The sequence below is a fragment of the Lithobates pipiens genome, unplaced genomic scaffold, assembly GCF_037356315.1.
Source record: "Lithobates pipiens isolate NorthernLeopardFrog02 unplaced genomic scaffold, aLitPip1_a1.2 Scaffold_10, whole genome shotgun sequence".
In the NCBI taxonomy this organism is placed as follows: domain Eukaryota; kingdom Metazoa; phylum Chordata; class Amphibia; order Anura; family Ranidae; genus Lithobates; species Lithobates pipiens.
In genome coordinates, this window is record NW_027507686.1 from 34,601,149 (window position 1) to 34,621,180 (window position 20,032).

At 46.6% G+C, this 20,032-nt stretch overlaps 1 protein-coding gene across 1 annotated transcript; it reads left to right on the forward strand.

Annotated features, from left to right (window-relative positions):
- The first annotated feature begins 5,745 nt into the window (after positions 1 to 5,745).
- SETD6 (SET domain containing 6, protein lysine methyltransferase) lies at positions 5,746 to 18,955 on the forward strand. The gene is given in 10 exon segments (XM_077453776.1): positions 5,746 to 5,861; positions 6,040 to 6,180; positions 6,255 to 6,399; positions 6,607 to 6,748; positions 6,829 to 7,023; positions 12,021 to 12,147; positions 12,230 to 12,389; positions 12,392 to 12,409; positions 14,611 to 14,753; positions 17,528 to 18,955. Coding segments are annotated over 10 exon segments (1,416 nt in total). The 5' UTR covers positions 5,746 to 5,834; the 3' UTR covers positions 17,846 to 18,955.
- Positions 18,956 to 20,032: the final 1,077 nt, after the last annotated feature.

Sequence of the window (20,032 nt, forward strand, 5' to 3'; positions counted from 1 at the left end):
AGGCAATCAAATACCATCAAAAGAAAGCTCTATTTGTGGGAAGAAAAGGACGCAAATTTCGTTTGGGTGCAATATTGCATGATCGCGCAATTACCAGTTAAAGCAGCGCAGTGCGAAATTGGAAAAAGACCTCTGGTCCTTAAGGTGTTTATTGGTCCGGGGCTGAAGTGGTTAATGAGTGAAATAAGTATTTGATCCCCTATCGATCAGCAAGATTTCTGGCTCCCAGGTTTCTTCTATACAGGTAACAAAGTGAGATTAGGAGCGCCATGTGGTTATGACTAAGGCTTTATAGGCTGAAATGCATCAACTGACTTAATCTGCGTTTGTTTACTGTGGCTATTTAATAAAATTAAGAACTTTTAAGAGCAACAACCGGAGTGCGGATTATTTTTTCCACATTACTCAGCCAGCGACTGTGGATCGAGGACCTGGGAGCTCTGCTATCTATGTGGTATATGGGTAGTAGCACTGACTTTTCTGTTTATGTATTGGGACACCTGCCTTTACACGCACATGAACTTTAATGGCATCCCAGTCTTGGTCTGTAGGGTTCAATAATGCGTTGGTCCACCCTTTGCAGCTATAACAGCTTCAGCTCTTCTGGGAAGGCCGTCCACAAGGTTTTGGAGTGTGTCTGTGGGAATATTTGACCATTCTTCTAGAGTCTATCACTGTCCCCAGTTAACACCACATCTAAAAACTCAATGGACACCAAATCATGGTGTCCAGTGAATCTTAGATTTAATTGGTTGTCATTCATTTAATGCAACCATACATCAAAACTGATGTGCTATCCATAAACCTCAAAGAGGAGGTCATAAATATATCTGCAGTAATATACAGTGGGGTAAAAGGGGCAGGAAGAGAGCCAGGAACACTGACAGCTCAGCCGCCACTAGAGAAGGACCCTGTGCAGACTGCTTTGTGGTACAGTATCACCTGAACGCCATGTCTAAAAAATGGTTCACAATTAAGGATGCCTTTCAGATTCTGAGTAGCAGGGAGGAACTGTCCGATTCAAATTCAGGATATGAAGCCATGGAGAGCAGCGGGTCAGTAGCAGCTTCTGAATTTAGAGAATGAAAGGGTCCCTACAAAAAGAATCAGGCATACTGAACAGCAGTAAGCAAGCACCAGCACTGCAGTACATCCTGGTGGAGTGGCGAGCACCCACAACACAGTACATCCGGATGAAGTGGTGAGCACCAGCAGCACAGTACATCCTGATGAAGTGGTGAGTATCAGCAGCACAGTGCATCCTGATGCAGTGGTGAGCACCAGCCATCCAGTATATCCTGGTGGAGTGGTGAGCACCAGCAGCACAGTATATCCTGGTGGAGTGGTGAGCACCAGCAGCACAGTACATCCTGATGAAGTGGTGAGCACCAGCAGCACAGTACATCCTGATGAAGTGGTGAGTATCAGCAGCACAGTACATCCTGATGCAGTGGTGAGCACCAGCCATCCAGTATATCCTGGTGGAGTGGTGAGCACCAGCAGCACAGTATATCCTGGTGGAGTGGTGAGCACCAGCAGCACAGTACATCCTGATGAAGTGGTGAGCACCAGCAGCACAGTATATCCTGGTGGAGTGGTGAGCACCAGCAGCACAGTACATCCTGATGAAGCAGTGAGTACCAGCAACACAGAATATCCTGATGAAGCAGTGAGTACCAGCAACACAGAATATCCTGATGAAGTGGTGGGCACCAGCAGCAAAGTACATTCTGATGAAGTGGTGAGCACCAGCAGTAAAGTACATCCTGATAAAGTTGTAAGCACCAGCAACAAAGCTAATCCTGATAAAGTGGTAAGCACCAGCAACAAAGCTAATCCTGATAAAGTGGTAACACCAGCAGCAAAGTGCATACTGTTGAAATGCCAAGCACAAGTAGTGGGGTGTTACATCAGCATCAAAGTGTTAGCACCCATACTAGTGTACCAGAGGCACCTTCAAATTCTTTATGGCTACCTTCTAATTCAGCAGAACCTATCATTCTCCCATTTACAGCGCAACCAGGCATTCAGGTAGAAACCAAAAATGTTACACCCCTTCAGTTTTTTATTTGTTTTTCACTGAAGAATTAGTCAATTCAGTTGTGGACCAATGCAATCTGTTTGCCCAGCAGTACAATGATCCCAATTCAGTTTATGCCCGTCTATTTGAGTGGTATGGTGAATGTGTTTCTCCTGTCAGACTACCTGCATTTTCCTGTATCTGATGTCCTGTTTGCCTGTTTTCTCAACCACATTTATACCTCCTGTCTAAACTGATCTTTTGTGTGCATACTAACCATGTCTCTGCCTGAACTGCCCCCTTGGTCTGTTTATTTATTACAGGTACTTGTATAGCGCTGTCAATTTACACAGCACTTTACATATACAGGATGTTATACATTCACATCAGTCCCTGAACTCACTTTCCTACATACACATGCTAGGGCCAATTTAGACAGGAGCCAAGCATGTCTTTGAAATGTGAGAGGAAACCCATGCAGGCACAGGGAGAACATGCAAACTCTGCGCAGGTAGTGCTGTGGTTTGGAATAAAACCAACAACCCTAGTGCTGTTAGCCACTGTTAATCAACCATGTCTTTGCCTGCTGCCTGGACTGATCCTTTGCCTCCATAGTGACCACATCTCTGCTTTCTACTTGAATTGACCCTGGCCTGTTTATCAACCACGCTTCTGGCTGCCGTCTGCACTGATCCTTTACCTGCATACTAACCACTTGTCTGCCTGCCGCCTGGACTGACCCTGGCCTATTAATTGACCATGTGTCTGACTGCTGCCTGGACTGATCTTTTGCTGACCATATCTCTGCCTGCCGCCTGAACTGACCATGGCCTGTTATTTGACCATGTTTCTGCCTGCTGCTTGGACTAAGCCTTTATCTGTATACTGACCATGTCTTAGCCTTCTGCCTGAACTAGCCCTGGCCTGTTTATTTATTAACAAGGTTTCTGGCTACTGTTACTGACCATTTGCTTGCATTTTGACCATGTCCGTGCCTGCTGCTTAAACTGACCTTGGTCTGTTAACTGACCACATTTTTTCCTGCCTCCTGAACCTGTCCTTTGGCTATTTGCTAACCATGTGTCATGTACCTGGTAGGAATAGCCTGATATGATATGCAGAGGAAGGCCTCTCTTACACCTCTCACTTGGGGCCCCTGATAGAGCAGACAGGTGACGAAGGGATGACTAGTGGCACGAGTGCCGGTAGTCATGCTAGCTGCTGGGCTTCTGGTTGAGTGGTATGCCAGATGACAGCAGATGTCCCGAGTACTAGAACAAGCTGGTAATTGGACGTAGTCAGTGGAAGAGCAGGTCCCAATGGTAGATGCTTGCAGCTAGATAGCTCTGTATGGACTGGATCATAAACAGTCAGACAAGCCAGCTTATACACAATGCTGTCAGATAAGGCACAGATGTGTAGACTGGAGAATGGTCAAGGTGCCAGCTGGGGTTGATGCAGGTGGAGAGCAGGAGTAGTCAGAGCAAGCCGGGTAGGTAACTGGAATCAGATGCAGATAAACAGGGAACAGGACAATCACGGTGATAAGACAGCACTGATCCTGGGTACTGACCCAGTTTAAATAGCCCATTTGGCACCCTCATGTGTCACGGGATGTGCCGTGCACATTAATGCATCCTGGTGCATATTTATGTGCATATGCGAGCGCACGTTAACACGCACTAACGCACCTTATCTAAGACAAGTTCAGGGAATAGAAGTTTGCCTGCAGGAACCATCTCGTCTTCTGGCAAGCCTTTCTTTACACAGTTTCTGCCTGCTGCCTGGACCAATCATTTGCCTGTTTATTGACCATGTCTCTGGCTGGCACCAGTACTGACCTATCTGTACGTCTCACTGGCTACATTCCAGTCCCGCCCATCCTCTGTAGACAACTGCATTACTAAAGCCACAGGTACTCTTTTGTTTACCTTTGATCAGCCTTCTGTACTTCCTGACCAGTGGACATTGTGCTATGGGGCAGCCATGCACCAGTAGGTTAGGCTTGCTTGGCTTTTTGGAGCAGGCATCGGCATCCCTGACAGCTTGTCTTCTCCCCCTCGCTTTTCAGAACAGGGACTGCTGTAGGTACAGGACTGATCGATTCTCAGATATATACGTATACACCATAGTTTGTAGACTCTGTACCTTTCACACAGACAAAATAATATACACTGACTTTTTTTTACCAAAGAAAAGTAGCAGAATACAGTTTGGCCTAAATTCACAAAGAAAGAATATTTATTTGCAAAATTTTATAACAGAAGCTAAGAAAATATTTTCTTTTTCAAAATGCTTTTTTTACTTTATAAAGCAAACAATAAAAACCCTGTGGTGATTAAATACCACTCAAAAAATGATACAAATGTCATATGTGTACAGTGCTGCATGACTGGCTAATTGCCAAAGTGTCAGAGTGCAGAAAGCTGAAAAATGGCCTGGGCAGGAAGGGGGGTGAAACAGTCCGTGGTTAAAAAGTAAGTACACTTTAAAGGACCCTGGCTCTGCCTAGACCTGAATGTGGCCTTGTTCAGGTCAGTGTTGGGGGTTCTAGGTTAGATGAGGTCAGGGTGGAGGGGGTTCTAGGTTATATTGGGGGTTCTTGGTTAATGTGGCTCTGGAGAGGGGTTCCCGGTTAGATGGGTGGAGGGGTTCTAGGTTAGATGAGGTTGGGGCAGAAGGGTTCTAGGTTAGATAAGGGGAAGGGTTGTAGATTAGATGAGGTCAGGGGAGAGGTTATAGGTTAAATGAGGTCAGGGCAGAAGGGGTTCGTTAGATGAGGTCAGAGGGGAAGGGTTCTAGGTTAGATGAGGTCAGGGCAGAGGGGTTCTAGGTTAGATTAGGTCAGGGGGGAAGGATTCTAGGTTAGATGAGGTCAGGGGGAGAGGTTCTAGGTTAGATGAGGTCAGGGGGAGAGATTCTAGGCTAGATGAGGTCAGGGGGAGAGATTCTAGGTTAGATGAGGTCAGAGGGGGGGGGGTTCTAGGTTATATGAGGTCAGGTTGGAGAGGTTCTAGGTTAGGTGAGGTCAGGGTGGAGGGATTCTATGTTAGATGAGGGGTTCTTGGTTAGATGAGGTCAAGGCAGAGGGGTTCTAGGTTAGATGAGGTCAGAGGGGAGGGGGCTCCAGGTTTTATGAGATCCAAGGGGAAGGGGGGGCTCCAGAATAGATGAGGTCAAAGCAGAGGGGTTCTAGGTTAGATGAGGTCAGAGGGGAGGAGTTATAGGTTAGATGAGGTCTAGACAGAGGTTAGATTGGTTAGAGGTTCAGGGGAGATTCTAGGTTAGATAAAGTCGGGAGGGGTGGGGTTCTAGGTTAGATTAGCTCAGGGGGTGGGGTTCTAGGTTAGATTAGCTCAGGGGGTGGGGTTCTAAGATAGATGAAGTCGGGAGGGGTTCTAGGTTGAATGTTGGATTAGGTCACGGGAAGCATACAATCACATGTTCGTGGAGCCCTGCAATAACATGCAATGTGCAGGTGAACCATCCGCAGTACCTGGAGACTCGCAGCAGAGCTCACACTCAGTAGTAACCAGAATACAGAATGGGATGATCTCCCGTACATATGATATGGATGGGGATGATCGGTATCGATATGTCAGTAGAATTCAGATTTTCCCACTAACGATGGAGTGGGCGGGGCTTTCTGTTGGAATCGCGCTCGGGGGCGGAGCCTGGAGGTCCAATGAATCGAAGATCGCTCGGTGGGTGTGTCTTCTAACATTTTCTCTCCACGTCACTTCCCGCCCTCCAATGAGAACAGTTCTCGGCGGGCGGGGCGTAACACGAAGTGATCCGGTTGCACGTGTTGAAGATGAGTCCGGAGGGGAAGAGGCGGAAGGTGCGGGATATTATTATTATAGATCGGGGATATGGCCGGGGCGGATCGAGGGACAGTCAGAAGGGTGTGTAGGGAGGGCGGGGCGGATCGGAAGACAGTAAGGAGGGCGGAGGGACAGTCAGAAGGGTGTGTAGGGAGGGCGGAGCTACATTTAATTTTTGTCAATATTTTTTCTCAGCTCCAGGAGGAAAACCAAGACCATGTCTCCACCCACCATGATCCAGTCTCCGCCCACCATGATCCTGTCTCCACCCACAAGGATCTGCTCTCCACTTTCCAGGCTTGGTGTGGAGAATTTGGAATCCACCTGAACCCGAAGGTAAGTCTCTGTGTGCTGGTGATCTCCCTCTGCTGGGTGAACTTCCCCTCTAATCAGTGGTCGTGTGCCCCCAGGTGTCCATCGGCATGGAGGGGACGGTGGCGCAGTACGGGATGGTGGCCCGTCAGGATATTCCAGCTGGAGAAGTTGTGTTTACCATCCCCCGCTCTGCTCTGTTGTCACAAAACACAACCCGGATACGAGAAGTGCTGGAGAAAGGTGAGAAGAGTGGAGTTCTCCTTTTTAAAGGGAAGCCCAACCCCTGCCCAGCATTGGCTCAGGGATGACAGCTTTTATTGGAGGTTTCTGTGTGTGCCTACCACGTGAACCCGCCCCTGCGGACTGAAGACACGCCCTCCCAATGTGTGTTCTGGGACCAGTCCACGGGCTCCCCATTGGTGACAGGTCTTCTGTTTCCTCTTGCAGAACAGCAGAGTCTGGACAGCGCATCCGGTTGGGTTCCCCTCATCCTCTCCCTCATGTATGAAGCCACAGACGCCGGCTCACCATGGGCACCATACTTTGGGCTGTGGCCCCAGCTGGTTCCCCCTGACCTCCCCATGTTTTGGTGAGAACTGTGGGTGGGGACAAGGAGATCACATGACCACACTGGAAAAGTTATATGTCTGACGTGAGTTTCCTTGGTAGGTCGGAGAAGGAGCGGTCGGAGCTTCTGGAGGGCACCGGGGTGCCGGACGCAGTCAGTAAAGATCTTGATAATATTGAGCAGGAATATAAGACCATCGTCCTTCCCTTCATCCTGAGACATCCAGAGTTGTTCAATCCCCAGACTCACACACTGGACCTCTACATGAGGCTGGTGGCCTTTGTCATGGCATACAGGTGAGTGTTCCTTCTCAGTGCTGCAGATCTTCTGCAACCTCTTTGCCAGCCACTACCTGTCTACATACGCTATATTTCCAAAAGCGTTGGGACACCTGCCTTTACACACAAATGGCATTCCAGTCTTCGTCTGTAGGATTCAATATTGATTTGGCCCACCCTTGCAGCTATAACAGGTTCAACTCTTCTGGCAAGGCTTTCCACGAGGTTTAGGAGTGTGTCTATGGGAATGTTTGATCATTCTTTACAGAAGCGCATTTGTGAGGTCAGGCACTGATGTTGGACGAGAAGGCCTGACTTGCAGTCTGCGCATTAATTCGCCCAAAGGTGTTCCATCAGGTTGAGGTCAGGACTCTGTGTAGGCCAGTCAAGTTCCTCCACTCTAAACTTGCTTGTCCATGTTTTTAGTGTAAAGGCAAGTGTCCCAAAAACTCTTGGTAATATAGTGTATATATGAGTTATGGCTGCATGGCATTTCGGAAGGATGAGTTTCCTGGAGGTGACAACAGGGACCATGGCTGTGTGTTGTAAAGGCCACTTATCTAAATGTGAAGCTCTGTGACAGGGTGACACCACAAAACACAATAGGGACAGGACATTGTCACCCTATAACAGGAAGTCCCTGAACAATGATTATCGTGGCAGGATCACCAGGGATTAGCATACAGAAAATGTAAGATTTAATAAGACTGAAATTATGGTAATATAATAAATCAGATCTGAGATTTCACTGACTGGGGTTACATCTACTTCAATCACCTGTAAAAGCAGCATATGTCCTCTGCCAGCAAAAGGTTACCGCAGGCTCAGGAGTCGCAGCCCGTTGTGCTATGAAGAGCCCCACTCTGTGCCCCCAGCTGTGCTTTAAAAATGCCCTACCACTGCTATGTGGCCTGAATAGGCCCTGCTCCTGTGCTTTAACTGTGCTATGAATAGACCCCCACCTCTGCTTTCTCCCCCCCAAATGTGCCGTGAATTGTCCCTGCTCCCGCTCTGTACCCCAAATGTGCCGTGAATAGGCCCTGCTCCGCTCTGTACCCCCAAATGTGCCGTGAATTGTTCCTGCTCCCCTCTGTACCCCCAAATGTGCCGTGAATTGTCCCTGCTCCCGCTCAGTGACTGGTACTGGTGGTGTACCAATAAAGAGACATCCCTTTCTAGTCTGACATGACGATGAAGAGCTGTGTATATTCTATAACCTCTTTTATAGATCAGTGACTGCTACATGTATATAATGGTGGTATACCAGGAACTAGTATAGAGACATCCTGTATCTATTCTGATATGAAGGGCTGTGTATTATATGACATCTGTGATGTCTTGAGAAAGATGGACCAATTTTCATCGTAACGTCGGCAATAAAAACGCTGCTGTTTCGTCCTCTGCAAGACCCGTGAGTGCCTCTATACCAGTTAGGATTTATATGACGACATCTTTATAGAAAGGTGACTGCTAGGGATGCACCGACATTTCGGCCGCCGAAACATATCGGCCGAAATGCCCTTTTCGGAAATTTGCCGAAAGAGAAAAACGTCCGATAATGGAGCTGAAAATGGGGCGTGGCCTGGGTGGGGCAGGGCTCTGCCCCCCGCCCCTGGTCCCGCCCATCATGGGGGGTGTATAGCACAGGAGAGCCGCCTCCACCGCCTGTTTGATCACAGCGCCGGGAACATCACAGCTTTCATTTCAATAGCTGTGTGTTCCCGGCCGCGCCGTCACACACAGCTCCTCCCCCTTGTCCGGGCACTTTGATAGACAGATCACCCACAGGATTGGACGGATGATCTGTCTATCAAAGTGCCCGGACAAGGGGGAGGGGCTGTGTGTGACGGCGCGGGCCAGGAACACACAGCTATTGAAATGAAAGCTGTGATGTTCCCGGCGCTGTGATTAAACAGGCGGCGGAGGCGGCTCCCCTCTCTTCTTCCCTGCACAGGCTGGTTGCAAAATGGGACATTCTGGCTGCCAAATGGGGCACAGGCACACTGGATGCAAAATGGGGCATAGTGGCCTGCAATGGGACACAGGGAAGCTGGCCTGCAATGGGGGATGCTGGCCTGCAATGGGGGACACCTCCTGTACCACATCCTCTGTCTCTGACCATCTCCTGTACCACGTCCCCAGTCTCTGACCATCTCCTGTACCACGTCCCCAGTCTCTGACCATCTCCTGTACCACGTCCCCAGTCTGACCATCTCCTGTACCACGTCCCCAGTCTGACCATCTCCTGTACCACGTCGCCAGTCTGACCACCTCCTGTACCATGTCGCCAGTCTCTGACCACCTCCTGTACCATGTCGCCAGTCTCTGACCACCTCCTGTACCATGTCGCCAGTCTCTGACCACCTCCTGTACCATGTCGCCAGTCTCTGACCACCTCCTGTACCATGTCGCCAGTCTCTGACCACCTCCCTGTACCATGTCGCCAGGTCTCTGACCACCTCCTGTACCATGTCGCCAGTCTCTGACCACCTCCTGTACCATGTCGCCAGTCTCTGACCACCTCCTGTACCATGTCGCCAGTCTCTGCCACCTCCTGTACCATGTCGCCAGTCTCTGACCACCTCCTGTACCATGTCGCCAGTCTCTGACCACCTCTTGTACCATGTCGCCAGTCTCTGACCATCTCTTGTACCATGTCGCCAGTCTCTGACCATCTCTTGTACCATGTCGCCAGTCTCTGACCATCTCTTGTACCATGTCGCCAGTCTCCTGACCATCTCTTGTACCATGTCGCCAGTCTCTGACCATCTCTTGTACCATGTCGCCAGTCTCTGACATCTCTGTATCATGTTTCAGTCTCTGACCATCTCCTGTATAAAAATATATTTTTTTAAAATATGTTTCGGTATCGGTGCTGTTTCGGTTTTCAGCCTAGTGTATTTTCATTTTCGGTATCGGTTTTCGGCACCAATAAACCCATTTGGTGCACCCCTAGTGACAGCTATATACAAGTACTGGTGGTATACCAGGAACCAATAAAGAGACTTCCCATGTCTGGTCTGATATGAAGGCTTGTGTATATTATATGACATAATCATAGAATTGTTGACTACTATATACTGGTGGTATACCAGGAACCGATAGAGACCTTCCCGTGTGTGGTCTGCTATGAACGGCTGTGTACAGTATATTTATATGACATCATTGTAGAATGGAGACTGCTTCATAATGATACTGGTGGTATACCAATAACTGAAAGAGACATCCCATTTGTAGTTTGATATGAAGAGCCATGTACAGTATCTCACAAAGGGGAGTAAACCCCTCACATTTTTGTAAATATTTTATAATATCTTTTCATGTGACAACACTGAAGAAATGACACTTTGCTACAATGAAAAGTAGCGAGTGTACAGCTTGTATAACAGTGTAAATTTGCTGTCCCCAGAAAATAACTCAACACGCAGCCATTCATGTCTAAACCATTGGCAACAAAGTGAGTACACCCCTAAGTAAAAATGTCCAAATTGGGTCCAATTAGCCATTCCCCCCCCCCCCCCCCGTGTCATGTGACTCGTTAGTGTTACAAGGTCTCAGGTGTGAATGGGGAGCAGGTGTGTTAAATTTGGTTCAACATGGCACCTCCATGGCAAAGAACTCTCTCTGAAGATCTGAAAAAAAAGAATTGTGCTCTACATAAAGATGGCCTGCGCTATAAGAAGATTGCCAAGACCCTCAAACTGAGCTGCAGCACGGTGGCCAAGACCATACAGCTGTCTAACAGACAGGTTCCACTGAGAACAGGCCTCGCCATGGTCCACCAAAGAAGTTGAGTGCAGGTGCTTGGCGTTCATAGCCAGAGGTTGTCTTTGGGAAATAGATGTATGAGTGCTGCCAGCATTGCTGCAGAGGTTGAAGGGGTGGGGGGGTCAGCCTGTCAGTGCTCAGACCATACAACGCACGCTGCATCAAATTGGTCCACATGGCTGTTGTCCCAGACATCTAAAGATGATGCAGAAAAAAGCCCGCAAACAGTTTGCTGAAGACAAGCAGACTATGGACATAGATTACTGGAACCATGTCCTGTGGTCTGATGAAACCAAGATAAATGTATTTGGTTCAGATGGTGTCAAGCGTGTGTGGTGGCAACCAGGTGAGGAGTACAAAGACAAGTGTGTGTCTTGCCTACAGTCAAGCATGGTGGTGGCAGTGTCATGGTCCTGGGGCTTCATGAGTGCTGCCAGCACTGGGGAGCTACAGTTCATTGAGGGAACCATGAATGCCAACATGTACTGTGAATACTGAAGCAGAGCATGATCTCCTCCCGTCAGAGACTGGGCTGCAGGGCAGTATTCCAACATAACGACCCCAAACACACCTCCAAGACGACCACTGCCTTGCTAAAGAAGCTGAGGGTAAAGGTGATGGACTGGCCAAGCATGTCTCTAGACCTAAACCCTATTGAGCATCTGTGGGACATCCTCAAATGGAAGGTGGAGGAGCACAAGGTCTCTAACATCCACCAGCTCCGTGATGCCGTCATGGAGGAGTGGAAGAGGACTCCAGTGGCAATCTGTGAAGCTCTGGGGAACTCCATGCCCAAGAGGGTTAAGGCAGTGCTAGAAAAAAAATGATGGTCACACACAGTATTGACACTTTGGGCCCAGTTTGGACATTTTCACCATTTCTACAAGCTGTACACTCACCACTAGCAAAGTGTTATTTCTTTCAGTGTTGTCACATGAAAAGATATAAAATATTTACAAAAATGTGAGGGGTGTACTCACTTTTGTGAGATCCTGTTCATTTTGACATCACTATACAACAGTGACTGATATATACTGGTACTGGTGGCATACCATGTGCATAAGAGGCATCCCATGTGCAGTGTGAAATGAAGGCTGTGTATATTGTATGACATGGTTATAGAATGGTGATCGCTATATACTGGTGGTATACCAGAACACCCTGGTGTAGTCTGATATGAAGGACAATGTATGTATGTTATGACTTTGAGGAAGGTCCCTCTTTGAACTCGTCCTGTGTTTCTCCAGTTTCCAGGAGCCGATGGAGGATGAAGAGGAGGATTGTGGGAAGGAGGTCCTTCCTCCAATGATGGTTCCCGTGGCGGACTTGCTAAATCATGTTGCACGGCACAATACGCACTTGGAGTTCGCGACTGTGAGTCTCTTGGCTTAGTTTCATGTATTTTCCAGGCTATGTTTGGTATGAAGGGGTTCATATATTGTTTGGTTACTTCCAGGACTGTCTGCGAATGGTGACCACGCAGTCAGTTCCAGCGGGCCATGAGCTGTTTAATACTTATGGCCAGATGGGGAACTGGCAGCTTCTACACATGTATGGCTTCTCTGAGCCACATCCAGACAATATCAATGACACAGCCGACATCCAGATGACAGTTCTACGGAAGCTGCGCTGCAAGGTGAGTGAAGACCCAGAGCCAGCCATGCTGAGATGGGCTCTTGTGCCTTATCCTATTTAGGTCCTCTTTTCAGTGGGTGGTGTTAGCAAGAGACATGCTGAGATTGGCCCATGTAAGTTATCTATGTAAAATCCTCCTTTCAGCATGTTGCATTAGCAGGAGATGTGTTAAATGGGTCCCTGTGGTCTGTCCCATGTACAGTCCTCCCTTTCAGGGGCTGGTGCTAGCAGAAGACATGCTGAGATGGGTCCCTGTGGTCTATCCTATGTACTGTCCACCTTTCAGTGGATGGTGTTTGCAGGACACATGCGAGAGGAGAGCCTAGAGGGGTGCCTGTGGTTTATCCCATGTACAGTCGTCCTTTCAGTGGGTGGTGTTAGCAGGAGGCATACTGAGATAGTCGTGCTCATAAGTTTACATACCCTGGCAGAAGTTATGATTTCTTGACCATTTTTCAGAGAATATGAATGATAACACAAAAACTTTTCTTCGCTCATGGTTAGCGTTCGGCAGAAGCCATTTATTAATCAACTGTGTTTACTCTTTTTTAAATTATAATCACAACAGAAACTACCCAAATGACCCTGATCAAAAAGTTTATATACCCTGATGATTTTGGCCTTATAACATGCACACAAGTTGACACAAAGGGGTTTCAATGCCTATTAAAGGTAACCATCCTCACCTATGATCTGCTGTTTGCTTGTAATGTGTGTGTGTGTGTATGTATATATATATATATATATATATATATATATATATATATATATATATAGAGAGAGAGAGAGAGAGAGAGAGAGAGAGAGAGAGAGAGAGAGAGAGAGAGAGAGAGAGAGAGAGAGAGAGAGAGAGAGAGAGAGAGAGAGAGAGAGAGAGAAGAGAGAGAGAGAGAGAGAGAGAGAGAGAGAGAGAGAGAGAGAGAGAGAGAGAGAGAGAGAGAGAGAGAGAGAGAGAGAGAGAGAGAGAGAGAGAGAGAGAGAGAGAGAGAGAGAGAGAGAGAGAGAGAGAGAGAGAGAGAGAGAGAGAGAGAATATATATCAATGAGTTTCTGGACACCAGACAGACCCTTGCATCTTTCAATCCAGTGCTGCACTGACTTTTCTGGGTTCTGAGTCATAGGGAAAGTAAAATAATTGTGAAAGGATCTGTGGGAAAAGGTAAATTGAACTGTATAAAACGGGAAAGGAATATAAAAAGATATCCAAGGGAATTGAGAATGTCGATCAGCAGTGTTCAAACACAGAGACAAGCCTCCAACCTTCTGGCACAAAGTCATTTGGAGTGATGAGACCAAAAATAGTTTTTTTTTGGCCACAACCATAAACGCTACATTTGGAGAGTAGTCAACAAGGCCTAGGATGAAAGGGACACCATTCCTACTGTGAAGCACGGAGGTGGATCACTGATGTTTTGGAGATGTGGGGAGCTACAAAGGCACAGGAAATTTGGTCAAAATTAATGGCAAGATGAATGCAGTATGTTATCAAAAAATACTGGAGGAACATTTTGCATTCATCAACCAGGAAGCTGCGCATGGGACGTACTTGGACATTCCAACATGACAATGATCCAAAACACAAGGCCAAGTCGACCTCTCATTGGCTACAGCAAAGTAAAGTGAAGGTTCTGGAGTGGCCATCTCAGTCTCCTGATCTCAATATCATTGAGCCACTCTGGGGAGATCTCAAATGTGCAGTTCATGCAACACAGCCCAAGAATTTACAGGGACTGGAGGCTTTTTGGAAAGAGGATGGGCAGCTTTATCATCTGAGAAGATAAAGAGCCTCATCCACAAATGCCACAAAAGACTTCAAGCTGTCATTGGTGTTTTAAAGGGGGCAATACATGGTATTAAGAACTGGGGTATGTAAACTTTCGATCAGGGTCATTTGGGCAGTTTCTGTTGTGATTATGATTTAAAAAGAGTAAACACAGTTGATTGATAATAATAACCATGAGTGAAAAAAGTTTTTTTTTTTTTGTTCTCATTCATATTCTCTGAAAAATGGCCAAGAAATCATAAATTCTGCCAGGGTATGTAAACTTATGAGCACAACTGTAGGTGCCTGTGGTCTATCCCATGTACAGTCCTCCTTTCGGTGGGTGGTGTTAGCAGAAGATGTGCTGAGATGGGTGCCTGTGGTTTATCCCACAAGTCTCGGATTTTATTTGCTGAGTTCTCATCATGTTGTATTTTGTAGGTGCAGAGTCAGAGGAGCAGAAGGCAAAGCTGCAAGAGAGGTGGTCCTTCTTGTGCCATATGGAGATGGTGGGTGAAGAAGGGGCATTTGTCTTCGGCTGTGAGGAGGTGCTGACAGATGAAGAGCTGAGGACCTCTCTGAAGGTAATAGCTGATGTTCTTGCTTTGTGACTCTCCCAACTCTGTTGTCTCATTGTGCAGTACTTTTGTGTGCTGTGTCCCCAACTGGAAGGGGTATTCTCCGCAATCTGTTCACCCTTATTAGCAGAAAAATGAGAGGTGGCATCTAATTGGCTGAAAGTGTCACGGCCCCTCCTCTTGTGTATAGATTGTACCTGACATTAGCACCAGGTCTAATCTGGAGCAGAAGTGGACCTCTCAACAGAGCAACACAATACCCTGTGTTGGGTCAAAAATAAAATGTGATTAGTAGTTCTGTACATTGGCTCCACATTGCCCGTCCCTGCTCTGCTTTCTTCTTTTTGTGCTAAGGCATGAAATATGGGAATGGTTTTATTTTGAAAAGCCCCAGAATGTAACACCCATATCTCTGTCCATATATCAGCTAGGAATTCTACATAGTGTGCTGGAACAGGGACACATGTTTTTATTTATTAAATATTTGGGTGGCGTTGCACAGTGATCTTCCACGAAGTACAGTTGTGCTCATAAGTTTACATACCCTGGCAGAATTTGATTTCTTGGCCATTTTTCAGAGAATATGAATGATAATAAATGGCTTCAGCCAAACACTAACCATGAGTGAAAGAAAAGTTTGTGTTGTCAATCAACTATGTTTAATCTTTTTTAAATCATAATCACAACAGAAACTACCCAAATGACCCTGATCAAAAAATGTGTTATTTATTATGAACAGTTCAGAAGAGGATGAGAAGAGGATGATGTGCAGATAAAAAATGGGTGGACCGCCACTTTAATGCATAGACATGGGGGGTTAAAAACTTCATTAAAGTGATTATAAACATATATATATATATATATATATATATATATATATATATATATATATAAAATATTATAATTTGTTATTTTGGTTTAAAAAAAAAAACATGTTAAACTTCCCTACTCTGTGTAACAGACAAGAGCAGCCCGAATCCTCCTTTTCCCGGGGCTCCTGGCCCCTCTTTTTCAGCAAGTGCATGCTTGCTCTCAAGCTGTCCAGTCTGCGTCTATTGACACAGACCGGGCGTCAAGGCCCACATTACGGCATTTGATTGACAGCAGCAGGAGCCAATGTCTGTCGCTGCGATCAATCTGCCCAGTGAGGAGGGAGACAGCAGCATGTCGTGCATGTCGCTGGATCGGATTAGGCTCAGGTAAGAATAAAAGGGGGCTGTGGGGCTCCTGCTGCACAAAAGGTTTTTTGCCTTAAAAAAAGGCGTTGTACGTAATTTCCTGCGGCGCATTGACTTCTGGGTGCGTCATGATTCCCAGGAGTCAGTGGGCTTCGCCGCCTTTCAACATCGTGAGATGAAAACACTGATTAGAAAATGAGATTAAGAACATCAAAATAGGTGCCTTTTAGAAAGGGGGAGGGGGGGAATAATAAAAACATTTTTTTTATATATATATATATTCCCCCCCCCCCTTTCCTAAAAGGCACCTATATATGCAGACAGACACACACGCAGGACGCGGGTAACAAACAAGATAAGAACAAATCTACAGTTCCTAATTTGAATCTATAAGTCGGAACAGCAAAAAAAAATGAAGTGTAGCTCCAGCAAAAAAATCTATTTTTAAGCTTTTTGGATAGCATAGTGAAGGGTTATCACCCCTGTAACATCTGTTTTTCTGTCTATGCCCCTGTTCAGAAGATTTCATCTCGCTTTATGTCCTTATGACAATTGGATTTTGAAAATTTTACGTTTGTTAAGGAAACGTGGACTGGTGATGAAACAAAAGTGGAGACACCTTTTCTCCATAATAACTCTTACAGGAGTGAATTTCCCTTGCTACGGGTAGATTTCCTCTCACTTCCTGTTGGCTCCCTCCGTTTGTGACCCGGGGACTACCTGTATATATGTCGGTGGAACTACGATTTAAGGTGAAAAACCTCCTGTGCCGCACACTCTCCCCCCCCCCCCCTGAGCCCTGCTTTTTCTAACCTGAACTCGATCATTCCAGCTATGGGGACGAGCACAACAGCTCCAGCCGCCATCTCTTTCCTCATTGGATAGATTGATAGCAGCAGGAGCCATAGGCTCTTGCTGCTGTCAATCAAATTCAGTGACACGGTGGGCAGGGCGCAGTCCTGCTGTCTGTGTTCATGGATGCAGCAGCAGGACTTGGGAGCGCACCCGCACGAGTGCCCCCATGGAATGCAGCTCTCCGTGGGGGCACTGGATGAAAAAGAGAAGCCGGGAGTGCTGCCGGGGGACCCCAGAAAAGGAGGATTGGGGCCACTCTGTGCAAAACCCTTGCACAGAGCAGCTATGACATGTTTTTGTTATTTTAAAAAAAAATGAACCTTTTACAATTACTTTAAGCATAAAACAATAATATACACAAATCATTGTCACTTAGCATCAAATTGGGGACTTCAATCAATTCTGATGGCTGATGCATGCGTTACAATAGCCAGAATCTTGGTTGTGCTGGGATTACACCCATAGCCGGTCCTTTTCTTCCAAGCTCCAGCTCTGTGTGTTCATCATATTGTCATGTTATATTACTTCCTGTGTAACTAATTTAAGTTTATTAGCATTTAAATGGAGGGTGAACCCTTACTCCAAATGATGACAAACAAGGATTCTTCTATATAAATGTTAGGAAAATCACTAATATCCACGTAGTAACACAACACACGGTCTGAATGTAGTAGCCATTTTTCTTTTATAATGGAGTCCTCCAGACACAGCGGCGCTGCCATATTCACAAGTTACTTTGTCTTCCAGTTGCTCTGCATGTCTGCAGAAGAGTTTGCTGAATACAAGGAAAATGATGGCTGGGAAGAGGACGAGGATGATGATGAGGAGGAAGAGACTCTAACCTATCAGAAGGTGGCTTGTATGCCATTGTCTTGGCGCAAGCTTCTCCATGCCGGTGCAGAGCTGGCCATGAAGAGCTACACCACCAATCTGCACAGCGACCAATGTATCCTAGACGATCCCGCCGAGTACGCTAAGCTGAGCAGCAGACAGAAGTATTCTCTCCAAGTGCGCTATGGACAGAAACAAATATTACAGAGGCTAATGGAACTGACTGCTAGCTGAGACTCCAGTGCAAACTGAGTGCTAGTAATATGTGACGCTACACAATGATAATGAAAAATGTTCATCAGAATGTTGTCGGTTTCTGGAATCCAGATCAGTGTGTGCTATTAATAGCCATGGTGGGAGGGGAAACTATATTAATGGCCATGGTGGGTGGGGTAACGCCATATTAGCCCTTTTGCTGCCAGGTCCGTATGTCTTACAGATCTGACAGCAGGGGGGGGGGGTTTCACACGCAATCCGGTGGCTGCAGCCATTGGGATTGTGTGTAAAGCTGACTGGCAGAAGCATTCGGATGGCTGTGCTGCCACCTGATTTGCCTACACACACCCCCAGTACTGGCACCCCCGCCTTGTATTCTGGGCTCCGCTTGCCCAACTGTGAGCCTTACACCGGCATGGCGGGTGCCATCAAGGTGGAAAAGAAAATAGCAGATGCGCGTCTGCTCGCCTTGCTGTAACGTCACTTCCAGGGTCACCCATTTCCCCGGCTACCATAGGTGAAGGGCATTACTGCAATACATTCAGTGGAGCCCAGAGAAGACATGCAGTCTTTTAGACCCTGCATGTCTCATTAAAGAGAACTTGTCACCTAAAAATCATCACATAGGAGACAAAGTCCCCTATGTGATGGTAAAAAAAAAAAGTTACACCCAAGCACATAAAATCCCCCCCCCCCAAAAAAAATTTGGAGGTTCTCCATATGCATTTACTTTCGTACATATGTACGAAAGTAAATGCACACAGGGGCACCTACACGTGAAAACGTTGATTGCGATACACGTTACATTTTGCCGCACATGCCGGAGTGAGAGCAATAATTCTATCTACAAGACCTCCTCTCTAACACTAAACTGATGACTTGTAAAGGGCTTTTGAAGCATCATCTATGGAAGATATAGGGTGCTGAAGTATGTTGCCATTTTACAGGCACACACAAATGAAACAAGGTTTGGCATGTTGGGTATCTATTTACTCAGTGCAACCTCGTCTTTTAGATTTTACCAAAAATGTGGGTAGTTTGTGTTTTGATTTCTCTAAAATTCACTTTAGTGTTTTTTACTGAAATTTTGCAGTAATATAAAATAAAAATAAAACTACCACTATTTTATTCTGTAGGATGTCTGCTTTTAGATAATGTTTGGGAGTTTTATTTAACGTGCAAAAACAGCTCTGGCAGCAAAAGGGTTAATGGCTGTGGGGGGGTAGCGTAACTCTATATTAATGGCCATGATAGGTGGAGTAACTACATATTGATGACCAGGGTGGCTGTAAGTAGGGTAACTCCATATTATTGGCCATGGTGGGTGAGATGGGGTACCGCCACATTGATAGCTATGGTACCTCCATATTAATGGTGATGGGAGTAGGGTACCTTCACATTGATGGCCATGGTGGGTGGGGTAGGGTAACTCCATATTAATGGCCGAGGTGGGGTAACTCCATATTAATGACCATGGTGATGGGAGTAGGGCACCTTCACATTGATGGCCATGGCAGGTGATGTAGGTTAACTTCATATTATTGGCCATGGTGGTGGGTGAGATGGGGTACCGCCACATTGATGACCATGGTGGTTGAGGTAGGGTAACTTCATATTAATGGCCATGGTGGTGGGAGCAGGATACCTTCACATTGATGGCCATGGTGGTGGGAGTAGGGTAACTCCATATTGGTGACCATGGCTTCAGAATGGGAAGTCCAACAATCCCGTGTAGATGCGATGGTCAGGGGTTCATGGCCATATTGTTTGTGATCGGTATAATGGTGGAGTCGGTGATTGTAACTAGCCGTTAGTCTCATGTTACTAAGCAATTTAGAACAGCAGGTGTAATGCAGGGTGCAGAAGACACTGTGCCATCTTGTGGCTCTTAAATCTGTAATCTCAGGATCTAGACTCGCCTGTCCCAGGATCAGTTGCTTGGGGCTGATCACTCAGACCTGGACTTTGCTCTATGCCAGGGATATGCACTTAGCGGACCTACAGCTGTTGCAGAACTACAATTCCCATGAGGCACAGCAAGACTCTGACAGCCACAAGCATGACACCCAGAGGCAGAGGCATGATGGGACTTGTAGTTTTGCAACAGCTGGAGGTCCGCTAATTGCATATCCCTGCTCTATGCGTACCTCTGATGTACCCCCAACCATACTGTCTGCCTCCAGTGTACCCCCGCATCTACCATGT